At 38.2% G+C, this 23,222-nt stretch overlaps 2 protein-coding genes across 2 annotated transcripts in view; one reads left to right on the plus strand and one right to left on the minus strand.

Annotated features, from left to right (window-relative positions):
* Positions 1-23,222, plus strand: part of LOC127650920 (zinc finger protein 449-like) — a 451,526-nt gene that overhangs the window by 350,406 nt on the left and 77,898 nt on the right. The gene's annotated exons all lie outside the window — the stretch shown is intronic.
* On the minus strand, positions 1,120-22,623 carry si:ch211-264f5.6 (carcinoembryonic antigen-related cell adhesion molecule 5). Its single transcript, XM_052136575.1, has 9 exons — positions 22,500-22,623; positions 21,713-22,045; positions 19,976-20,257; positions 18,948-19,214; positions 15,321-15,599; positions 13,877-14,131; positions 12,151-12,268; positions 6,956-7,001; positions 1,120-3,657 (listed from the first exon to the last, which is right to left on the minus strand). The coding sequence occupies exons 1-8, from the start codon at positions 22,546-22,548 to the stop codon at positions 6,983-6,985; spliced, it is 1,602 nt and encodes a 533-aa protein (XP_051992535.1). The 5' UTR covers positions 22,549-22,623; the 3' UTR covers positions 1,120-3,657; positions 6,956-6,982.

Below are 23,222 nucleotides of genomic sequence, written 5' to 3' on the forward strand. Positions count from 1 at the left end.
AAGGGTGTGGCTGTTACAATTCAGAAAGGGCTGCAGTTAATTTTGACAGTGACTAAACACTTTGTTTTTCTCCTTTTTTGACATGAAAATGTACTCAGTGGTTGTACATATTCACATACAGCTAAGGTATTATCTACACCCATAGGTCTTTTGCTTTCAGGATCTGTCTGTTGACTTAAGGCCAGTCAACTTGCTAAACTGGTCAAGTCTGAAAAGAGGCCTTTACAATTCAACACAACTCCTTCACATCTACCGACACAAGGCATCATTTATTTCTGGAGGCCTTTCTGTGTTTTTAGACCAATCTCACGGTGAAACTGGAAACAGTAGGTTGACTTTTAAAATTGTATTTGTCGGTCTGTGCTTACCGAAATTTGAAAAACTGACTCCAGCTGCCAAAGCGGTAGATGTTGTTGGGTGCCAAAAGTGAAAGTTGCAATAGAGGCTGTAATAAAGTGAGGAGAAATGCATATTTTATAAACTGAACCACCCAACCCCATCCCCATCCCAAAACCCAACCATCAGTTGAGTAGAAGTGTAACGTTATAGGGAAACATGCAACCTCCAAATCATGCTCGTTACTAATTGTGTGAACACGATTAATCATTTTAGGGTGGGATTCGAACCCAGGTCTCCCAGACTGCTGATGCAATGTGCTTCCAGTCATGGCACAAGGGAAGGAAAACAAACGTGAGCTGATGCAAAAATGTCTAATAGGAGATGGTGCTTGTCAGTGAGTATGAATAATGTATCTGATCCTAGGATCCTAGGGTACTCTCTGAAACAACTTCCATTAATTGGCTCTATAACTCCACTCTCTCCTCTCCACCAATAGCTGGTGTGTGGTGAGCATACTGGTGCACTATGTCTGCTGTCGCATCATCCAGGTGGATGCAGCACACTGGTGGTGGTTGTGGAGAGTCCCCTGTTCACTGTGTAAAGCGCTTTGAGTGTAACGCTATATAAATGTAACGATCATTCATTCAACATGCCGACTTCCTATTTGATCATTTTGGTGCATTCTAAAACAAATTTGAAAATTCAACCAGATAAATCACTTAAAATCTTATTAAATCCATCGTCTTCCACACAAAATGTACAAACTAGCCAATGTATTTCTTAGGGCAATCCTTTATCTTATCATTCAAAGAATAATACAAAAAAGTGGGGCGGTTCAAACATAAACATAAAACAGAACACAGTTACATAAGGCAAAACGTTTGAAAATAAATTACATAAAAAGCATCACTGAGATTATAAAACACGGCTACACTGTTAATTTGGAGAAAATATGAACACCCTGTAAACAACCTGTGAACATTTCACAAAAGACGGACGTTGTTCGGGACACGCCACTTTGTGCGTAATGTAAAGACGAAAAGCTGTATTTTACCCTGAAATGTTCAGTGCACTACAGAGTCCATTTTGGTGTCTATTCATTCAAATAAGCCTACAAGCACTGAACGAGACTTGTTGTTCACAACAACAAGAATCCGTCTAAATTCCAATTTCCGTTTCAAAGTTTACATTAACCACTTGAATTTCAAATTCTATCTATATGTAAAACATCTCACATTTTATACAACACCTAATACAAGTTGTTACAAATACACGTTCCTTTCTAATCCCTGTTAAATTAGCACATTCCATTTGGCCAACCCTAGGACGTCTGTCTCAACAATGTGGCACAGTACAAACCAACCGCTAATTCAGTGTATCTTACTCAGACTCTGATTACTGCTTTCTTCATGCCAACAGCCCGGACCACTAAAAACATACAGGCTGCTGGAGATAAACTGTTTGCAGGGTTGCAATGGGTTATAAAGCTCAGCATTTTTATGTCTTTGTGTGTTTAATGCTAAGAGAAAATACAAATATACGTAATAACTGTGTTAGTGTTTTTGCTATGGATTTGGATGTACATACACTTGCCCCAAAAATATTTGGACAATTTGGGAAACTTAAGTCATAATTATCAATTTCTGAATTTCAATATAAAACCAAATGGCATCTGCAAACAAATCATGCTAGAGCATTTTTCTGAGAACAAATTGTTTATATGAATTTTTACGAACTGGCCTCAAGGTTATTTGAAGTGGCCAGAAAGTGTTCAAATGCTTTTGGTTTATTATTATTATTTATTATTCAACTTATTTTTGTTAAATGTTTTGTTTCAAAAGTCTTTATTAGTTTTTATGAATGCCACTTGGTTTGATATCTTATTATATAATGCAAAGACATTCATACAATTTTAAGCTTCAGTCACCAAATACATTTTGGGCCCACTGTTCATGCTATAAAGGCCCTGTTTGACCCTTACGCACAACTAAAGAAATGCTCAGATCCTTAGTTTCAGTAAACTAGATGCTTCTCTTGCCAGAGACAAGTGCATGTAAGGATCCAAACAACATAAACCAGATCATCACAAGATCCTCACAATCACTGCTTTAGTTTTGTGTATTCATTTAGGGAGTTGAAGATCTACAAATTCGAAAGTAAAAAAATGGGAGGATAATCAAGATCCGATATCTCTTGGTAAGAAAAAAAAATACAATACAAATGTATCATGAACTTGAACACAAGCTGCAAAATAAAATCATCAACAAATACTATGAAGTGTGTTCAGCTTTAAAACTTCAGACATTTTTGTGTGACAGATCAAGTCAAGGTGATTTTTAAAAGGGGCCTGTTTTAGACTGTGAATCCATTGGAATCCTGATTACAGCAGAATGAATCTTTGTGGGGAAGCTCAAGGACAGAGTAGCAATTTTACTGCAAAACAGTGGTATGTCGTTGTCTGCAGAAATGCACTTTTTTTTTCTCCCCGTTTTTCAGTTCAAGCATGTTGGAGCTTGCCTTACTCTCAAACTTCAATGCGTCAGGCTCACTTTGAGAAACAAATCAAATGATATGGTTTTGAAGCTTAAAAAAAACAAAATGGTCAAACTGGCAAAGGTGGTAAGAAGCTTGAAGCAACTGTTTTTGTGCTCCAAGGCATTCGTTATGGTAGAATGGCCTTCCGTCACAACTCTGAGGTGCCATTGGCTTCAAGTTAGTCAATCCCGTTCTTCATTGCCTTGGGACTTCTGAGTATTTTGAACAGGTCTTAAAATCTTGATGTTTCAGTGCCTTGTGGATGTGTTGAGATCTCAGACGTGAAGTCTCATCACCCCTCAGTGCATTTGAGGTGTATTTCATCACCCAAAGCTCTTTCAAATGGAACTCTGAGATGTCAAATCGCAACGGCCCATTGTTTGATGGTTGGGTGAAAGATTGAGGAGGTGATGGAAGGTATATCACGTTTCTTGAGGAACAAAGAAAGCTGTCCACTTCAGCCAAGGTAAGGAAGTGATAGGGTCCAAATGCAGATAAAGGCGAGAATAAAGCCGTGAAGTAAACAGTGTCACTGCTTACCCTTCGTCCCCATCACGTCCTTAATAATGGGGTCCATTTTCGCAGAGTAATTGAGTACACAAAGGAGAAACAAGGAGAGGGATGGATATTTACATACAGGCACTCTGGACTGGATTAAGATATAAAGAGAGCCAACACTGCAGGTGTATTTCACTTGTGAGGGCAGTTTATCCAGACGCCTTGATAGAGGGATTTTGCAGATAAAAGGACTGATAAGTGGCTGAAGGATTGGTCTTGAAGATTCTGAGGAAGAGATATACATATTTGATTATCTACTTAAAGGATTTCTGACAACAAACAAAGATAACTCATACTCTACAAGTCAAAAGTTTGGACACACCTACTACTGTTTTATTATTAAAATACTGTACTTTACATTGTTGTGCAATACTATACTAGACTATTTTATACTATGCACCTTAATACTGTTCTATTCCATACTATACTATGCTATACTATTTTATCCTATACTACACTATTCTATTTTATTCATTAATGTGTTTTTCTATACCATAATATTCTGTTCTATTCTATTCCATTCCATAATATACTATACTATACTGTACAATTAAATATCATGGTATACTATTCTCTACTATATTATACTGTTATATTCAATACTGTTCTGTATTACTTTTTAATATACTGTTATATTCCATACTATACTTCACTATAATATGCTGTGCAGTGCTATGTTTTACTATACTACACTTTGCTATGCAATGCTATATTATACTATCCTATGCTGTGGTATGCTATGCTATACTATACTACACTATGCTATGCTGTGCCATACTATCCTATGCTGTGCTTTGCTATACTACCCTACACTATGCTGTGCTATACTATACTATGCTGTGCTATGCTACATTATGCTATGCTGCGCTATACTATACTATTATACTATTCTGTTCCATACCCTACTATTCTATACTATCCTATGCTGTGCTATGCTATACTACACTATGCTATGCTGTGCCATACTATCCTATGCTGTGCTTTGCTATACTACCCTACACTATGCTGTGCTATGCTATACTACACTTTGCTATGCTATACTGCACTATATTATACTATCCTTTGCTGTACTATGCTACGCTGTGCTATCCTATGTTGTGCTATGCTATACTACACTATGCTATGCTGCGCTATACTATCCTATGCTGTGCTATGCTATACTACACTATGCTATGCTGCGCTATACTATCCTATGCTGTGCTATGCTATACTACACTATGCTATGCTGCGCTATACTATCCTATGCTGTGCTATGCTATACTATACTATTATACTATTCTGTTCCATACCCTCCTATTCTATACTATACTATGCTATGCTGCGCTAAATTATCCTGTGCTGTGCTATGCTATACTATACTATTATACTATTCTGTTCCATACCCTACTATTCTATACTATACTATGCTGCGCTAAATTATCCTATGCTGTGCTATGCTATATTACACTTTGCTATGCTGCACTATAGTATACTATCCTATGCTGTGCTATGCTACGCTGTGTTATACTATACTATCCTATGCTGTGCTATGCTATACTACACTATGCTATGCTGCGCTATACTCTACTATTATACTATTCTGTTCCATACCCTACTATTCTATACTATACTATGCTGTGCTATGCTATACTATACTACACTTTGCTATGCTATGCTGCACTATACTATACTATCCTATGCTGTGCTATGCTACGCTGTGTTATACTATACTATTCTATGCTGTGCTATGCTATACTATACTACACTATGCTGCGCTATACTCTACTATTATACTATTCTGTTCCATACTCTACTATTCTATACTATCCTATGCTGTGCTATGCTACGCTGTGTTATACTATACTATCCTATGCTGTGCTATGCTATACTATACTACACTATGCTATGCTGCGCTATACTCTACTATTATACTATTCTGTTCCATACTCTACTATACTATACTATACTATGCTGTGCTATGCTACGCTGTGTTATACTATACTATCCTATGCTGTGCTATGCTATACTATACTACACTATGCTATGCTGCGCTATACTCTACTATTATACTATTCTGTTCCATACTCTACTATACTATACTATCCTATGCTGTGCTATGCTACGCTGTGTTATACTATACTATCCTATGCTGTGCTATGCTATACTATACTACACTATGCTATGCTGCGCTATACTCTACTATTATACTATTCTGTTCCATACTCTACTCTACTATACTATCCTATGCTGTGCTATGCTACGCTGTGTTATACTATACTATCCTATGCTGTGCTATGCTATACTATACTACACTATGCTATGCTGCGCTATACTCTACTATTATACTATTCTGTTCCATACTCTACTATTCTATACTATACTATGCTGTGCTATGCTATACTATACTACACTCTGCTATGCTATGCTGCACTATACTATACTATCCTATGCTGTGCTATGCTATACTATACTACACTATGCTATGCTGCTCTATACTCTACTATTATACTATTCTGTTCCATACCCTAATATTCTATACTATACTATGCTATAGCATACTATACACTGTGAAAACCAGCAATTGCTACCTTAAGGATCTATTTCTACTTGATCTAACCCTTACAAATTACTTTTGTTGGTGTAACTTAATGTAGTTATATTAGGCTTTTTAGAAGTGTGACCGGCTCCATCATTTTGAGTCACTTTGTCCCAGAGACATATTTTGAGTTTCATGCACTTAATTAAAAAGGAAAGCATTACAATGATTAAATAAAATTTAAATCTTGGCTGATATATTTCAACTATGAAATAAAAAATAAAAACATTAGAATGTAAACTCAAAATGATGGAGCAGGCCACAAATTCCTCAGCAGACACCATTTATATTTGTCTACAAACTTAATTATAAGCATTTAAGCATTAGCTTTTAAATCAAACTATCTTTAATATCATGAGAAATGTATGTTAATATTATGAGAAAAGGTACGTTCAGTCCAGTATGTCCAAACTTTTAAATGGTAGTGTACATTACAGAATACTTTTGAGGCTAACCCAGCCATATCTTTGACTCCAATTCAAATAAAACATCACACATTCAAATCATTGTTACATTTCCCATCTGCCATTAAAATAATTCAATGCAAAGAGAAAAACTGGCTTGCATTGCAGAAAGCTACCCACACCCGGACGTGAAAATGAGTTTTCTTGAAACAGTAGAGCCACTCCTTTGTTAGCCCTTAAGATTGAAATATATCCCTCCTTTCTCCTTTAAAGGAAAGTTGACCTTTGCTAAAAGGAAAAGAGCTAGGTCAGATGCTTAATCAACATGCTGGGAGTCACTCTCGCTGCCAAAACCAATACTGATATCTGATAAAAAGGCCTTTTTGAAAGTTAGGCTGGAAGTATCATGCAGGTTAGAGAGAATCTAGTGTCAATAGCCTAAAGTCTGTAATCCATAGCTTCCTTGAAAAAATAAAAAAACATGAAAAAAGTAAGCCAAATATATAATGACAGCCTGCTTATATGCCACCAGAGGAAGACTTACCAGTTCACCTCACTGTCAGATCTTGCTTTAATATGGCGATGGAACGCTAAAAGAAGAAATGGAGGACAAAAATTAGTCGTAGTCATTTAAGGGCACTTATATCAATGTATTTAAACGTATCGACATTGGGTGGTACACCTTGACACGTTGAAGATGGATTGGATTATTTTGTATATGGAAAAATAAGAACATAAATCACAAGGCATTTGATGCCTAAAAATGCTGTCGAGGTAGGCAGCTCACTAGCTTTTGGAACAGAGCCAATGTTAATCATTTGCATAATCAATTTGCACGAACAAATTGTACATTGTACATTCAAAATATTGTGTTGCTGTCTGGTTTCAAACTACATTACATAGTGAAAATATTAGTGAACCATTACATTTCTGATCCAGTGACAAGAATATCTGAACAATTCATGCTATGGCAAATAGGTCAAATGCACATTGTGTTTGTGAGATTTCATTGACATGCACATCAGATAACAGAGCGAAATAAGCAAGAAACAGAAAGCCAGTTGTGCAAGGCTAAAACGAAAACAGCAAGCATCCAAAGAGTAAGACAGTGAGACAGAGAGAAACAAAAAGACATGTGTGGACATGACTGACATTCCAACTATATTCCTCAAAGATCTCCATTTTGTTCTCCTTATGATTTATCTGATTCTTTATCATTTTGTGGGTGAACTATTCCTTTACAGAACAAGAGAGAATATTATAAAAAGTTTGAGAGACTTGCAGATAATTATGTCAAGTCTATGTAAAAAAAACATTCAGTTGATTGTATTCAAATATAGCTTATTATGTTGGCTTGACAAAGCCAACATAATCTTCTTCTACAAACCAAAACCAAAATTTCTAACACTAACGCCTCCTTGAGCTTTCAAGGTTCATCCCCAAATCTCTCTGTAGACCTTCAAACAGTTGTGGAAGAGTGGTGGTGGTCGTAGTGGGCTAAGCACATAACTTGTAATCAGAAGGTTGCTGGTTCAATCCCCACAGCCACCACCATTGTGTCCTTGAGCAAGGCACTTAAATCCAGGTTGCTCCGGGGGGGGATTGTCCCTGTAATAAGGGCTCTGTAAGTCGCTTTGGATAAAAGCATCTGCCAAATGCATAAACGTAAACGTAAATAGTGTGCTATGTCTTTTCTAACTGATCCGACTAATGGTTTCGCCACTGCGGACAATGAAAAATCAGTAAAAATGACATCGACTTACATTGACAGAATGTTCAAATGGGCCAAAGGAATGTTCTTTAATTCAAACTCCAATTGTCAACAATTCGAATGTAAACAAACCCACACAAGGCCTTTAATCTGATTTAAGTTGCATCAAAGTCTTTCTAGTAAGTCAGTCCACTCTCTGCCATCTATGGAATGCTCTCAGGAGGCTAGTCATGCCAGTGCAGCTCCTATCTACTTGAATGGGGAAAGACCGAAATCTCAAAAACTGTTGGTCAAGATTACGATCAAAGAACATATTTCAAATCAGCAATACAAATATGATAATATTGGAATCATAAATTGTGCTTCTTTACCTCATATAACGCTAAAACACGCAATTTTCCTGGCTTATATAGCTAATGCGTATGCACGTTAGCGAGTTGATTGACAGGCGATGTCTGTAACTAAAAAGGTAATTGGCTCTTTTACCTGTAAGGCCCTCCTTTCTACATCCGTTGACTGTTGGGTGCTAGAGCTTATTGTTTGGGGCGTTCCAATTTCTCCCATTCAGTTTAACAGAAGTGGTCCGTCTCTACTAAATAGTCTTTGGTTGTGCTCTCTCTCTCTCTCTCTCTCTCTCTAAATTACAGGCTGTTTGTCTTATCGAAATGTCTGTACAACCATCAAACTTACAACTTTTAAAATTAGTTTACACTTTTATACGTTCAGACAAGGCTTTGTGAAGCCAACATCAGAGTTTGTCTTGACCAACTTTACTTATCTAGTTAACTGTATAATCTGATGTCAAAACCAATCAAACCAAACAAAATAACCTATTAAAATAATCATTAAAGATGACAACACAACACTTGCAGTTGGTCTAAGAGGAAACTGACTGAGGTTAGGTGTTATCTATGACAGAAATCTGAAAACAAACGAAGTAGAGTCAGGTTTCTCACCTTTCCAGGATGCAATTTGTCACAGGTGTAAAACTCAACTTGCAACTTTCAAAAGGAAACCAGATGCAGAAGGTCTGATCAGGTTTGTTATAAGACACTTCACACTTCTTCACAAAAATGTTGAATTCTAAAAATGTATTTAAAAAGTATCTGATATGGACAAGGAACTACAACGAACTGCGCATGATAAATGAGGTCATTGATTTGACACGCTTTTAACTGGGTGGCTTGCATATGGTGTGTGTGTGCGTGTGTTTGTATTTCTGTGAGTTCAAGGTAACCGTGCATGTGATGCTAGTTTCCTATCAAATAAACAAATCTCTCTGTTAGACTGAACCGAAATGGCCTGTGCATTTACATATGATATCCCTTCAAGCTTTGTTTTGCGTTTCCAGTATTTCCTGTCCTATTATTTGTTGCCCTGGCAAAAAAAGAAGAAAAAAAAGAAAAGAAAAAGAAATGTACTATAATTTATGTAGGAATCTGAGACTTCTATACAGTCTCAGATGTTGGTATCATCCATCTAATAAAATCTACGATAACTAGCAGTGTTTAGCTTTTCCCTAAGTGTCAGATTTTTCCAAATTAAAACTAAATTTACAAAACAAATCTGTTTTTGCAGAATCAGTTGTTTCCCTTGTTTGTTTGTCTTTGTTACTTAGGTAGAAAATCCATGCTGTCATTTGCATTCGATGACAGGTGTAGATGAGTGAGGCGTGGAAAGCCTCTATGAACCCAGGCAAACAGACCTGACCAGTTTGAGAATTTGGCGGTAAAACATTTTACAGGAACAGGCTAAAATTTAAGCCATTATTTACAGAAAATCTTAAATCTCATTCTCCATCCAGCATATGCAATGTAGTGTATCACGTTCTGTCTTGATACATCCAATAACCAATGACGTTTTGGCATTAATAAGGTCAAACCTACCACAAAGCGTTGGTATGCCATTTTTTGAATGTGACCTTCAATGGAGGAAACCCAATATACAAGACTATCAGAGAAAATTAAGTTAAATTAAGTTAAACGTTTCTCACACAAAGCTGTCATATATCTTCATAAGACTTGGAATTTTACAAATGAGTCATTTAGACTACATTTATGGATCATGCATGCTGCTTTTTGGTCATTTTATGAGCTTGAGAGTCACAAACACTATGAACAAGTTCACAATTTCACCTTTGATGTACCACAGAAAAATAACGGGAACTTTGGAACAACATGAGGGTAAGTAAATACAACAGAATAACTCCTTACGCCTTCAACAGTACAAATAATTCTTTAAATCTGGCCAAGGTTATGCATACTTGTGATTACATTATCAAATAAAACCCTTATCGCAATTACGCAGTACATATCTAGACTGAATTCTGAAAGAACAATCAACCAACGTTTTCTGGCCAAACAGAAATAAAGTGGCTTTACTTTGTGTTAAGGTGCCCAACCCCATTCCAATAAATCACGAGGTGCAGTTCATCATATCCTTCATGACACTCGCCTATTACAACACATTTGGACTGTCTAAAGGTGTGCTGATTGAAATAGTCATGTCATATACCGTTACTGAAACCACCCCCATATCCTGTGAGTTCAACATGTTAAGTGTTGAAGGTTTTGACATGTACAGAACTGTCAGTGCCTAACGACAATGTTGGCAAGTCTGAGGATGAAGAAAAATGAGAAGAATGGGACATGAGCAAAGAGGAAAGAGAAAGCTATGAAACTGCGGAGAGAGCAAGAGAGAGATGTTGTCTTAGGGCGTACTCACAATAAGCCCGGTTGCCTTATACTGTGCCCAAGCACAACTGGCCTGCACTCACATTGCACTTAACGTTCAGGGCCTGAGCACGCTTACGTCATTACGATGTGACTTTTTGTTTTGAAAAAAACAGGAAGAAAAGCCATTTTGTAACTTTCTTACTTTGTGGCTTATTTTGAGTCGTTTGGGGCGTGGTGACACATGGCCCTCTCACATGCCTAATGGTCGACAGCATCGTACCAATTGAATTTATACTTTTCATCCAATGAGCTGCCAGATTTACAGAGAGCATTTTTTACCTTCAGATAATGAACCCGCAGGTTTTTCAGCTTGTCACGTCATTGCTCAATGGTTCTTTGGTATCCACGAGCACGAAATCGTGAATTTTACCAAATATCTCAGAGTTCTTGTGTTTTGTATCCAGTTGTTCGTGTATACACTTGTCTACCCAAATTTCCAGTAAACACTGCCCCTATGCCGTAGACCATAGTGATCCCTTTGCCCAGTTGCATTATTGACATCATGTTTCGAGCCTGTGCTCAGTCAGGGTTAGCGATCACATTAGATGCGTACTGTGCCTGAGCCATCTGAACCGTGCCCGAGCCCACCTCTTCAAGCGGGCCAAGGCATGTTTTAACACTAGTCAAACAAACTGGAATTTGGGGGTCAAAAAGTGCTCGGGCATGGTACAGATTGCCTAGTGTGAGTACACTCTTAAAGGTGAAGTGTGTATATTCTGTGCCACTAAAGCATTACACAATAATGCTTGTTTTCAAACAGGTTTCCTAAACATTCTCCCCTTCTTCCGTTGGTCCAAAAAACAGAAAGTCTCACCCCAAACAGACGCCATTTGTTAAACCAATGTTGCTATGTCGAACTGGTTGGGATGCTCAAAAAACAGAGCAAAGCAAACAAACAGTGTTTACACTTTTTTGGTGAATCAACCAACCAATTCATTATTTTTGGTTGTTCTCTGCAAACTAAGCTGGCATAGTTGGAAATAACATCAAATAAATTACACTCTTCACCTTTAAAAGAATGTCCCAGAACCAGAAGTTCATCCACTTTGAAAGTACTCCCCCCTCAAGGTTGATTTATCATTTTCTTTAGAAATCGATATAATGCCACAAATGCTGCCGATGGTGCTTAAGCTTAACTTTTATTGAAGCTTGAACATTCCTTTAAGTTAACTCATAATTCAAAGTACCATGTCTAACAAATGCATTATTAATGCATGTTTTGGATAGAATTACCAAGTTATTACACCATTAATGCAATAAGGGAAAAGAGAGATGAATGCATTGTAGACTTACTCTTCAGTTTTTTTACAGCAGCAATAGATACAAGCGATGATGATTATAGCTATGATCACAGCAATTACAATTCCAGCAATTGCTCCCCCAGAAAGGCCCTCGTCTACGAGACCAAGCTCTGCAAAACATGATGAGGTATAGAGTTTAGACCAAAACATACATATACAACCACACTGTGGAGAGCTGGGCAGGATGATTTTCTCCAGGTGTCCATCCTGGCCTCGCGCCGAACAATCGTCGCTCGGCCTGCCACGCTCTCCACACACACACACATGTCTATGTATACTATAAAAGCATGATTAGTTCTTATGATTCTACTATGATTCATATAATCAACAGTAGTGGTCAACAGAATTTTCATGACTGATACATTCTGATACAGAGAACATTAATTTTACACTATATCTACTCTAATCCACTTAACATATATGAAAACAGAACATATGAATCATGCATTGTGTTTGCAGCTGAGCAATTCTGCTATTTGACAGGCACATTTATTGGCTGATGCTTTAAATCTAAAATGGCCAAATATGGTAAATGTTCTGCACTTATATAGCACTTTTTTAACCTTAGAGGTTACCAAAGCGCTTTACACTGTGTCCCATTCACCCATTCACACACACACTCATACACCAATGGTGGCAGAGCTGCCATACAAGGCACTGGCCTGCCATTGGGTGACGTTGACACTTCGGCATGTGGAGTCATGTGGGCCAGGAATCGAACCACCAACCCTACGATAAGCAGCCGACCCGCTCTACCACCTGAGCCACAGCCGCCTCCCAGCAGATTGAGCAATTACATCGATTACATCGGTCTGTTCCTAGTCAGTATATGAATTACCACCCAAAATTGGCATTAATCAGTTATTGACATGTGCTGATAATCTCAAAATGGCCAAATATTGACAAAATAGTTAACTTGTGGTTTATTTTCGTTAAGCATCATTAGCCAACCTGGGTCACCCTTAAGGCGGTGCAAACGGTGCCCCGCGCTTCGGGTGTGGACGGTCCGTGGTGATCCCTACCGCTATTATAAATAAGTATTATTTGATATCCGCACAAATTATTACCCCACCCCCTGTGTAACACACCAACCACAGCTATTGGTTCAAACGACAGATGTGTGAAATAGTTACCATGCTTCTGGGAAACAGTCGTGACTAGCTAATACATTTCTCCAACAATGCATAGTCTTATGGTGGTTAAGCAGTAAGTTACATCGTTCTTCAGGAAATGCTCCCCTGGTTAATATTTTGGGATATTACTATAGTCAGTAGGCAGGCAAATGTATTGATCCATGCCGTTAATCTCAAAATGTCCGACAGATTATATCAGTCTATCAATGCATGAATAACCCAAAAAAATTGGCATTAATGGGCAGGCACACTTATTGGTCTATGCCGATTGGTCTATGCCAAAAATGTCTGTTATTTGACAGGCACATTAATTGGCTGATTCCGAAAATCTCAAAATGGCCAAATATTGGCAGATTAATCTGCCTGCCCGATATATTGGTCTGTTTCAAGTATTTGAAAACATATACCACTCAAAATTGGCATTAATCAGCATGCACACTTATTGACGTTCCAATAATCTAAAAATGACCAAAAATCAACCGATTATATCTATGACTAGTCAGTACATCAACTACACGAATTGACATGTGAATTTTGAGTTTTAGGAGCTGTGAACAAGAATGCATTTTAAAATGAATATGCTACCTGTCACAGCTAGTTTGTGCGTTGTTTTCATTGTCATTCCAGTGATGGGGTTGTGAGCCTCACAGGTGTATGTGCCACTGTCCTTTTGACTGGCCTTTTCGATGCGCAAGCTTGCCAGGCTGAAGTCAATCATTGTTTCATTGAGTTTCCATGTGTAGGTGCTGGCGGGAACAGATTCTGCAGAGCAGGATATCTCTATGGTCTCATCAAACTTCACTGCATTCTTTCCGCTAACCTTCACATTCTCTGGACCATCTGACATGAGAGAGATCAGCTCAGTCAAGGAGATTTACATTAGATTAACACAAACAAACTGGCCGTAACAATACAACAGTAAGCTAACCACCACCATCTGCAAACAGTAGAGGCCAACATTTAGACAAGACAACAAAAGAGAGGTGATAAATCAGGATGACTTATACCAAAACTATCCTAACCAGGGAAAATAAGTTTTCACTGAAGGTGAGAATACTGAGCAAAGTGGAGGAATCCCAACCAATCAGAACATAGTTGATGTTTAATATACAGTGCAAAAGGATTTTCGAAAAATTAGATTGGACTGATACGATTTCACTAGAATGAATCTTTACCACCAATGCGACATGATGGAAATAGACACCAAGGGATCAAGAAAATGTCTTGTTGCGATTGCAGATTTTAGGACGAGAACTAGAGATTGACCGATGTTGTTTTGTTTTTTACCACTAATATGGATACATTTGTAAGTGTCTGATATGCAGAACTGAATTTTAATTATCGTTTTATTTCTGCAATAAACAAATTAATAATTAAATAATACTTTTTTTGCATTATGCAAACCGTAAAATCAAATATGGACGTTTTTTAACTGGTTGTTGGGTGCAATGCTTTTTCCGATTTGTATTTATCCATTGATGGTAGGTGGACTTGGTTTTGAAGAACCAATAACCAATTAAGTAGAAAAGTGTGAATATCAGTAAAAATATCAGACAAATAGATTATCAGTCCTTTTCAATGGTAACTCTGATTACCATGGAAGAGATTTAAAGCATTGACGCTTTATCGTATTGCGCCTGGTTGGGACAAAGTCAATTCCTGAAAGACCTCTTCCATTGCGGGCCAACAAATGCCCATAGATTTTACTTTCAGGGGCATTTTTATAGTGTATTAGGGCTCTTTTTCTAAACATTTAATACTAAGAATACTAAGAACTATTCAGAAAAACAGAAAAATTCATTACTGGGGTATTTTTTACAAACACGTTTTAAATTTCAAGTGCATTTTTGCAACTTTTGGTGGTCAACCCCACCTTAATATTTGCCCCTGGACACAGTGTAAGTTCCCTACATAAAGGAGATCAAATAATTGCACCCTATTAGACAATCAAAGGGAATATGATGCACATTGTGCAGAGCAGTTCACACAGACAGTATTTAAACAAGAGCACAATATTTTCTACACTTACAGTTGATCAGCAGCTTATAGGTGGCTTCATCTGTGCTCACTTTGTTTGTCAGTTTGCACTTATACACGCTGGCGTCCTCTTTAGCGACTTTAGCGATGGTCACAATGCTCTTGTCCGCTGAGAGAATGACACGCTCGCCAGGAGCAAGAGGTTTTCCGTCCTTCAACCATTCCACATTGTCAGCATTGCCAGCAGCTGCCTTGCAGGTGAGGCTGACCGTGCTATTACCAGCAATGAGAAGTGAGGCAGGGCTGGTAATATTGGTTCCACTTAAGGCATCTACCAGAACAGAGCAAAAGAAAAGACGAAAAAAATCTATATCAATAATGGTTTCAGGATATGGACTTTAATGACAGCACATTTTCAACACATTACCAGCCTCTTTGGATGGATTCTTATGACAAGGTTGTTGGCTTGTGGCCAAAGTGATAGTCTTATCATCAGACGGCGTGCCCTGAAACTGACCGGCTGATGCATATTAACTTCACAAACAAATGGCAAAAGCCGGCAAAAATGGCAAGTTTTGTGCATCTGTTCATAGACCAACACTGCTGTACAATTATTTGAATTAGTTTTTCCCCAGATAGTCTCCTACTGTGGTATCAATTATTTAAGACAAATTCCACCTCTTTCTCTTGTTTTTGCAGACATCATTACTGTGGAATGTACCAGGATGAATCAAAGTTCAAACTCTGCTCATTGAAATTCATTCAAATTCCTGCAACATCATCGTCTTCCTGCTCACTGCCTGTGTGTTCGCATTTAATTTAGCATAAACTGCAAATGCACTCTCTTCATTCATCTCTCCACCAGTTCTCAACTGGTTTTGCCTCGTCAACAACAAAAGACATGGGTAGAGTTTACTCTCTTTAAAACATTGATAAGCCTATTTACTTCACTGTGCACGACTTGCATTTAGCATTGCTATTTCCCAGCAGTCCCCTTCAGAACAGACCTGCGAACCATCGCTTGTCCCCGTTTGCTCAGTTGCTTTTTAAAAATGCAAATTCTACCCCAAGAGAATTCTTCATATTAGCTCTCATTAAAGCTGTTAGCGCTTTTTTTTTGCATGAACAGCTTTGAATTAAAATTTTATACAAAGCCAATGACACAAAAATGCATTGCAGTTAAGTAAAAAAAACCTGAAGATGTACTCAGAGCTCAAGTTTCACAAATCTCACCCGGCACGGGCGGAACAATCAAAGCAGGAGTCGTTATTCTAAGCCTTGAAACCTTATCCAAGTTGTAACTGCCCAACATGTATGTGACGTCAGACAGAGTGTGACAATCAGTGTGCGTTTTATTTAACGCATCGGTTTTTCACACATGGAAATACCTGGGAAAACACTTTTCTTTACAAAAGCCACAGAGCATGACACCACTGGATCAGAGGCTTTGTAAAAAATACATTTACCTTTAATCGAAAAGCAGAACATGCCTGAAACTTCTACTCACTAACATGAGCTGAGAGAAGCCTCAGAGTGGAGAAACAGGTTTAGAATCAAAAGAACAGTATCTGTAAGTCTCCTTAGCGGCCTTATATACAGGAAGCCATTTTGAAGAAAAACAGATACAGACTTTAACTTGTGTACTCCAAAAAAACAAAGTATTTTTTCCCAGTATAAATATCTAAAAATCCTTAAAACTATTAAGTATTAGCCTGGGTACAATGTTGTTTTCAAAGAAATCTCACCAAATTTAATGGGGTTTATAATTAAAAGATCCTCCCCAACTTTTGAAGGTTTTAAATCTCTTCTTGAAACCTTCTTATTTTCTATAGCTCATGGAAATAAGCACGAGCAGCTGTTACTTTGTGTTCCTTGTGTTTTTATGAATCTTGCAATGCATTATTTATTTTCATTTTGGTATATTGTTTAAAGCACTTTGGTGAAAAGTTGTTGTTTTTAAATGTGCTATATAATGTAAATAAATGTGACTGAATGATTAAAAGAAGAAAAACATATTTGCCAATGGGGTACGAAAAATACACTTGAAATAAGGTCAAGAATTCTTTCTTACCCCAATGCCGAATATTATGAATACATTTTTTTACGCATAAAACCCATTCAATTTTCTTAGATTTTAAAACACGAAACACAATTTCTTATGCCATTTTGCATCTCAAGTAAATTAATCTTTAGTTTTATGAATGTTTCGATATTTTTACAAGAAAACAAGACAAAAATACTCTTTTGCAGCGTGGTTAAGGGGTTATTTTTATTTGAAGAACACTTGTTTGCATTTTAATTTATCCTTTTGAGGAAATTATTTTTGCCCCTCTTCCAGAGTGATACTTTAAAAAACAAATCTTTATCTTTTTCTTGGCTATGAAGGCACCGTGGCTAAGCATGTCTATCTCTGTACTGCTTCACTTGTAATCCAAAGATCTCAACAGATGTTGATTACTTTCCTACACTTTTAAAAACAAAAGGTATTTTGCCGCATCTTTTATTTTAGTTTGCTTTATAGGCTTAAAGGAATACACTATAAAAAATGTTTGTAATTTTAATGGTAAAAGACTGTAAAAATGCTACAGAAATAAAAAGATAATTGATTATGTAAACTTTAAAATCCATCCATCCATCCATCCATCTTCATCCGCTTATCCGAAGTCGGGTCGCGCGGGCAGCTGCTCCAGCAGGGGGCCCCAAACTTATCCCGAGCCACATTAACCAGCTCTGACTGGGGGACCCGAGGCGTTCCCAGGCCAGTGTGGAGATGTAATCTCTCCACCTAATCCTGGGTCTTCCCCGAGGCCTCCTGCCAGCTGGACGTGCCTGAAACACCTCCCTAGGGAGCCGGCCAGGGGGCATCCTTACCAGATGTCCAAACCAGATGCGGCTCTACTCCAAGCTCCTCACGGATGACTGAGCTCCTCACCCTATCTCTAAGGGTGAAGCCCGCCACCCTTCTGAGGAAGCCCATTTCGGCCGCTTGTACTCGCGACCTAGTTCTTTCGGTCATGACCCAACCTTCATGACCATAGGTGAGGGTAGGAACAAAAATTGACCGGTAGATCGAGAGCTTTGCCTTCCGGCTCAGCTCACTTTTCGTGACAACGGTGCGATAGAGCGAGTGCAATACCGCCCCCGCTGCCCCGATTCTCCGGCCAACCTCCTGCTCCATTCTCCCCTCACTCGTGAACAAGACCCCGAGGTACTTGAACTCCTTCACTTGGGGCAAACCTTTATGACTATCTTCCTTCCATGGAACACAAGATATTCAGCAGAATGTAAGAGACTGACAGCCTTAGACACCATTTATTGCAGCATTTCTTTGTTCATACCACAGTGATCAGTGAGACAAAAATTTTTGCCTTATGTCTTCGTGTTCCATGTAAGAAAATCATACGGGTTTGAAATGAGGGTGAGTAAAATATGACAGAATTTGACATTTGGGTGAGCTATCCCTTGAGTTGGAGATGACATTTGGAGGTCAGCATGAATTATTTTTATAAAGCAACAGTACATACTGTAACTATTTTTGCTTTCATTGGAACCTTAATTTTTTAGGAGCTGTTAAGAGTGTGCAGAGCGTGCATTTGCATTTGTTCGAACTTCCATAAAAACCTGAAAACCTCTTTAAACTTTCAAAGCATTTGAACAGGACTTTAAGCATCTAACTCACCCAGAACAGATACCACAGCAACCTGTGAGACAACTTTGCGCTTGGTCTTAGTGTTGTAAGCCACACAGCTGTAGTTGCCACTGTGCGTTTCCTCTAGTTTGGCGATGGTCACGGTGGCCATCTGGGACTGCAGCTCTGCCCCGTTAAACATCCATTGAAGCTGAGCAGGAGGATCCGAGTCAGCTGCGCATGTAAGCGTTAAGTTAGAGCCTTTCTTAAGGAAGGGCATGGCTGGAGTCTGCTTCATGACAATGTTTTCTGGGCCATCTAGATGGAAGGAAATTAAAAGGAAGATATTGAAAGGAGTGCTAACAAGGCAGTACTGTATTGAAATCGCTCATATTTCTTTTTAACACACTTGTCCACTATTCATTATCCACTTTAAAAGCAGTATACATTACTTTGTGCTTTTTAAAAGATATTAAAGTTTTAAAATCTCCCATTGACTTGAGGCCGAATGCCCTCATGCGCTAAAAAAGCAAGACATGGCACGGCAAATAGAACAAAATGCATACGTCCTGAGACATGCTTTTAAGACATGGCAAAGATGTCCATCCAGTGCATGTTTACATAGAAATACAATTGAACAACAGCACAGACCAATGCATAAACAAGTTCGGTGTGAACCACTCCTTACACCGACTTAAGCTCTAACTACCAGCGATGATGTCATAATGGCTTTAAGATACCTGCCCTACCTGCTTCAGCTGCTACGCAAACACTAGTATTTCTTTCAGGAAATGCAATACCCCCAATTCCACCCCCCCCACACACACACACACCCACACAAAAAATTACAACTTTGTTGCTATGACTACATAACACCCTTTAGCCCTGTAAGAGATTACATCACACTAAGTCATGTAAGCACGTATACTGTTTATGTATTGTAGCTAAACGTTCGAAAAAGTGTGTATTTTAACATTCCTTTAAGTCAATGTGTTTGTGTATTTGAGTCTTAGAATAGGCAGGTATATTTACATGTGAATGTGCATTTTTGTGTGTGCGTGATCAGGTGCTGTACTTACAGCTCACACTAAGATTAAATGGAGCACTCTTCCCTGACTCCAGTGCGTTCTTTGCGATGCAGAAGATGGGTCCGCGCAGATCCGTACGGTGAACTTCGCTAACTGTTAGCTCATTGCCATTTGAATTCAGCATTATGTGTGCTCCATCCGGCACTACTGGGCCCGAACCATTTATCCACATGTATGTGAAGGAGCCTTTGGCAGAACAGGTCAGAACCACGGTGCTGTTGATCTCTACTGCTTCAGTGAGACTGGATATAATCGTGACGTCAGACACGGGTTCTGGAGAACAGAGAACACTGGATCAGTACTGCTTTTTAGCTCTGATCACTCATTATGTGGGTAGAGATGAATGTTTTTGTTCATTTGATAACTTTGCCAAGTGTTATCCTATCAGAATGGAGGACTGCATTGTGACTGGTCACGGCTTGCTGCTGTAAACCAACATGCTTGAGATGAACTGTGCTATTAACATCTCAGGTATTCTGTAAACAACTTCAATCAATTGTGTCTTTTTAAGCCCACAAATCTTTTCCCTCGGCTTCAGAAAAACAATGTGTTTTATGGGGGCCTTTTTGCCCAAATCCTATCCTTTCGCTTATTGGACAGTTATAAAAAAATAAAACTAATTCTGAATTAATCAGTGAACATTTTTGGGATTTTCATTAGCTATTTTTACGATTTAAAAAATGTAGATCAAATTACCTCAAAATCAAACTTTAGATATTGCATACAACAATCTCATGGATCATGAATATTTGCAGTGCAGAGTGACAAAGAGGTGTTTAGGAATTTGTTTCCATTCAGTGTTTTGGGAGACAAATAAAATCTAAAATATTATATATAAAAATATTATTATGTAAAAATATAAAAGTGCCTTTTACCCCATGGGCCTTTAGCCCCGTTGTACCCTTTCTATTGAATAAAATCAGGTTAAATCTTAATGACTTGCAAAATAAAGTTGAAATGACAGAAATTATTGTGATGAGTAAAATGAATGTAAACAAGGATACTGTGGTATGACATTTACATTTACAGATAAATTATCTTCACAGAACTGTCAGATCCTTCCTATAGTGTGAATGAAAGAAATCTGATATTTTAAAGGGATAGTTCACCCAAAAATGAAAATTCTCTCATTATTTACTCACCCTCATGATATCCCAGGTGTGTATGACTTTCATTCTTGACCAGAACACATTTGAAGAAAATTAGAAAAATATCTCAGCTCAGTATGTCCTTAAAATGCATAAATGACATGATAGGTGTGGGCGAGAAACAGATCAATATTTAATTCATTTTTTACAAAAAATCCCCACTTCTGACCAGCCCCACCCAGTAGGGGGCTGTATGTGAAAAGTCACTTCCCCAGTGTACATTTACAGTAAAAAGGGACTTAAATATTGACCTGTTTCTGACTCACACCTATTGTGTCATTTCAGAAGATATGTATTTAACCACTGGAGCTTAATGGATTGATTTTAGGCTACATGTATGTGCTTTTTGGAGCTTCAAAGTTCTAGCCACAATTCACTTGCATTGTACAAACCTAAAGAGCTGAATTATTCTAGTAAAAATCTTAATTTGTGTTCTGCAGAATGGGACGGCATGCATAAGTTTGGGAGAACTATCCCTTTAAACCAATCACCACTAGGCTACTCCAGCCCAACTTCTTATCTCCAGTCATCCACTTGGAATTCGCGGTTTGTAATGAATAACCAAGATGAATGTACTTACCAAGAACCTCAAGAAGAACTTGTCCTGATAGCTGACTTCCAGATGTGGTCACTATAGCGAGAGTATATTCCCCTGAATCCTCCTCCATCAACGAGACGAGCTGAAGCTCCCACGTTGTCTTATTATATTTGATTCTTGCGGCGTATTTGTCATCGATGATGTTGCCGTTCGGAAGGCCCGTCACAATCGGGACAATTTTTTTACCATTATTGAAATTCCAAATAACGGTCAAAAAATTCCCCGTATCGGTGATTGTCGTTTTGAAAGTCACATTTTTACCTATAACGCCGTTTACTTTTTCGTTTAAAAGTGGACTGCCCTCAGAACAGCATCCTATGGGAGGGAGATTTAAAGTTAGTGCACAGGTGAACGAAAATACATAACAGCAAACTATAGATGGTGTAGTCCTACTTCATAAAAGGAAGACTACTTTAACCCTCAGAGACCCAAGCATTGATGATGGAGTTTTTATCCCCTCCTTGAATGTGTTTTTAGAGATTAGCCAATGATTAAAAAAGGTGCATTTTAAGTATAATTTTATTTGGGGTGAATTTTGTGTGATTTAGCAAGCTGTGATATTCAATATGCATTTAACCCCATCAAAACTGATACAGAGTGTTCACAGTGTCCGCTGCTTTTATGTGTATTTGTAAGTTTTCTATCTTGCGCGCACGCTCTCTCTCTCTCTCTCTCTGGTGGTTAAATAGCCTGCATAACATTAATTTTAAAGGATAAAAAGTGAAAATGAGCCAACTTAAACATAAAATGATTGTTTCTATGAACTCACCAAGAGTGGCCAAAAATAGCAAAGGCAGCCTAAAGTGATTTAAATCCATTGGGAGAGATGCAAGTCCCTGGAGCGACAGACAGGAATGTGCGACGGTGTGAAGGCACTGCAGGAACTTGATCAAGTTAACACGGACACACCCAGTCCATCGAAACACCCGCCCGTTCCAAACCTGTACCCTTCTATGAGTCATGCGTCTTGGTTTTAGGTGCATGTATGTACAAGACATGTTTATAAACACAGTGGTCCCAAAAAGTATCCGGATACTTGAGCTACACACAAAAAAGTGCTAATTTCAATGCACGTGATTAGATAGTCTAACAAACCACTGAACCAAGACATTGCCATTTTAATAGATGTTTGAGCTCAGTTCTACTTAAATTCATACAGGTGCCCTAACTGAGTTCCACTACTGTACATTTAAGCACAGAAAATGTTAACATGGTTCAAGTGATAATTGGGATTGGAGTGTGCATCTGTTGCCTCCACTGACACCTAGTGTCAAAATTAGATGCTTTATGATTTAGTGTTAACAATAGGTACAATAAAGCTAATTTGATTCAATAATGAGAACTGTTCACTTATCACACTTTGTAACACAATAACACAAAGCAATCAAGCTGCTAATAAATCTATCAATAATCAGTGTTGGCTAAGCTACTCAAAAGTAATCCACTACAAATTACTTTTCACTACTACCACTTCTTCCTATTTCCATTACTA

This window comes from Xyrauchen texanus, chromosome 10, assembly GCF_025860055.1.
Source record: "Xyrauchen texanus isolate HMW12.3.18 chromosome 10, RBS_HiC_50CHRs, whole genome shotgun sequence".
Lineage (NCBI taxonomy): Eukaryota > Metazoa > Chordata > Actinopteri > Cypriniformes > Catostomidae > Xyrauchen > Xyrauchen texanus.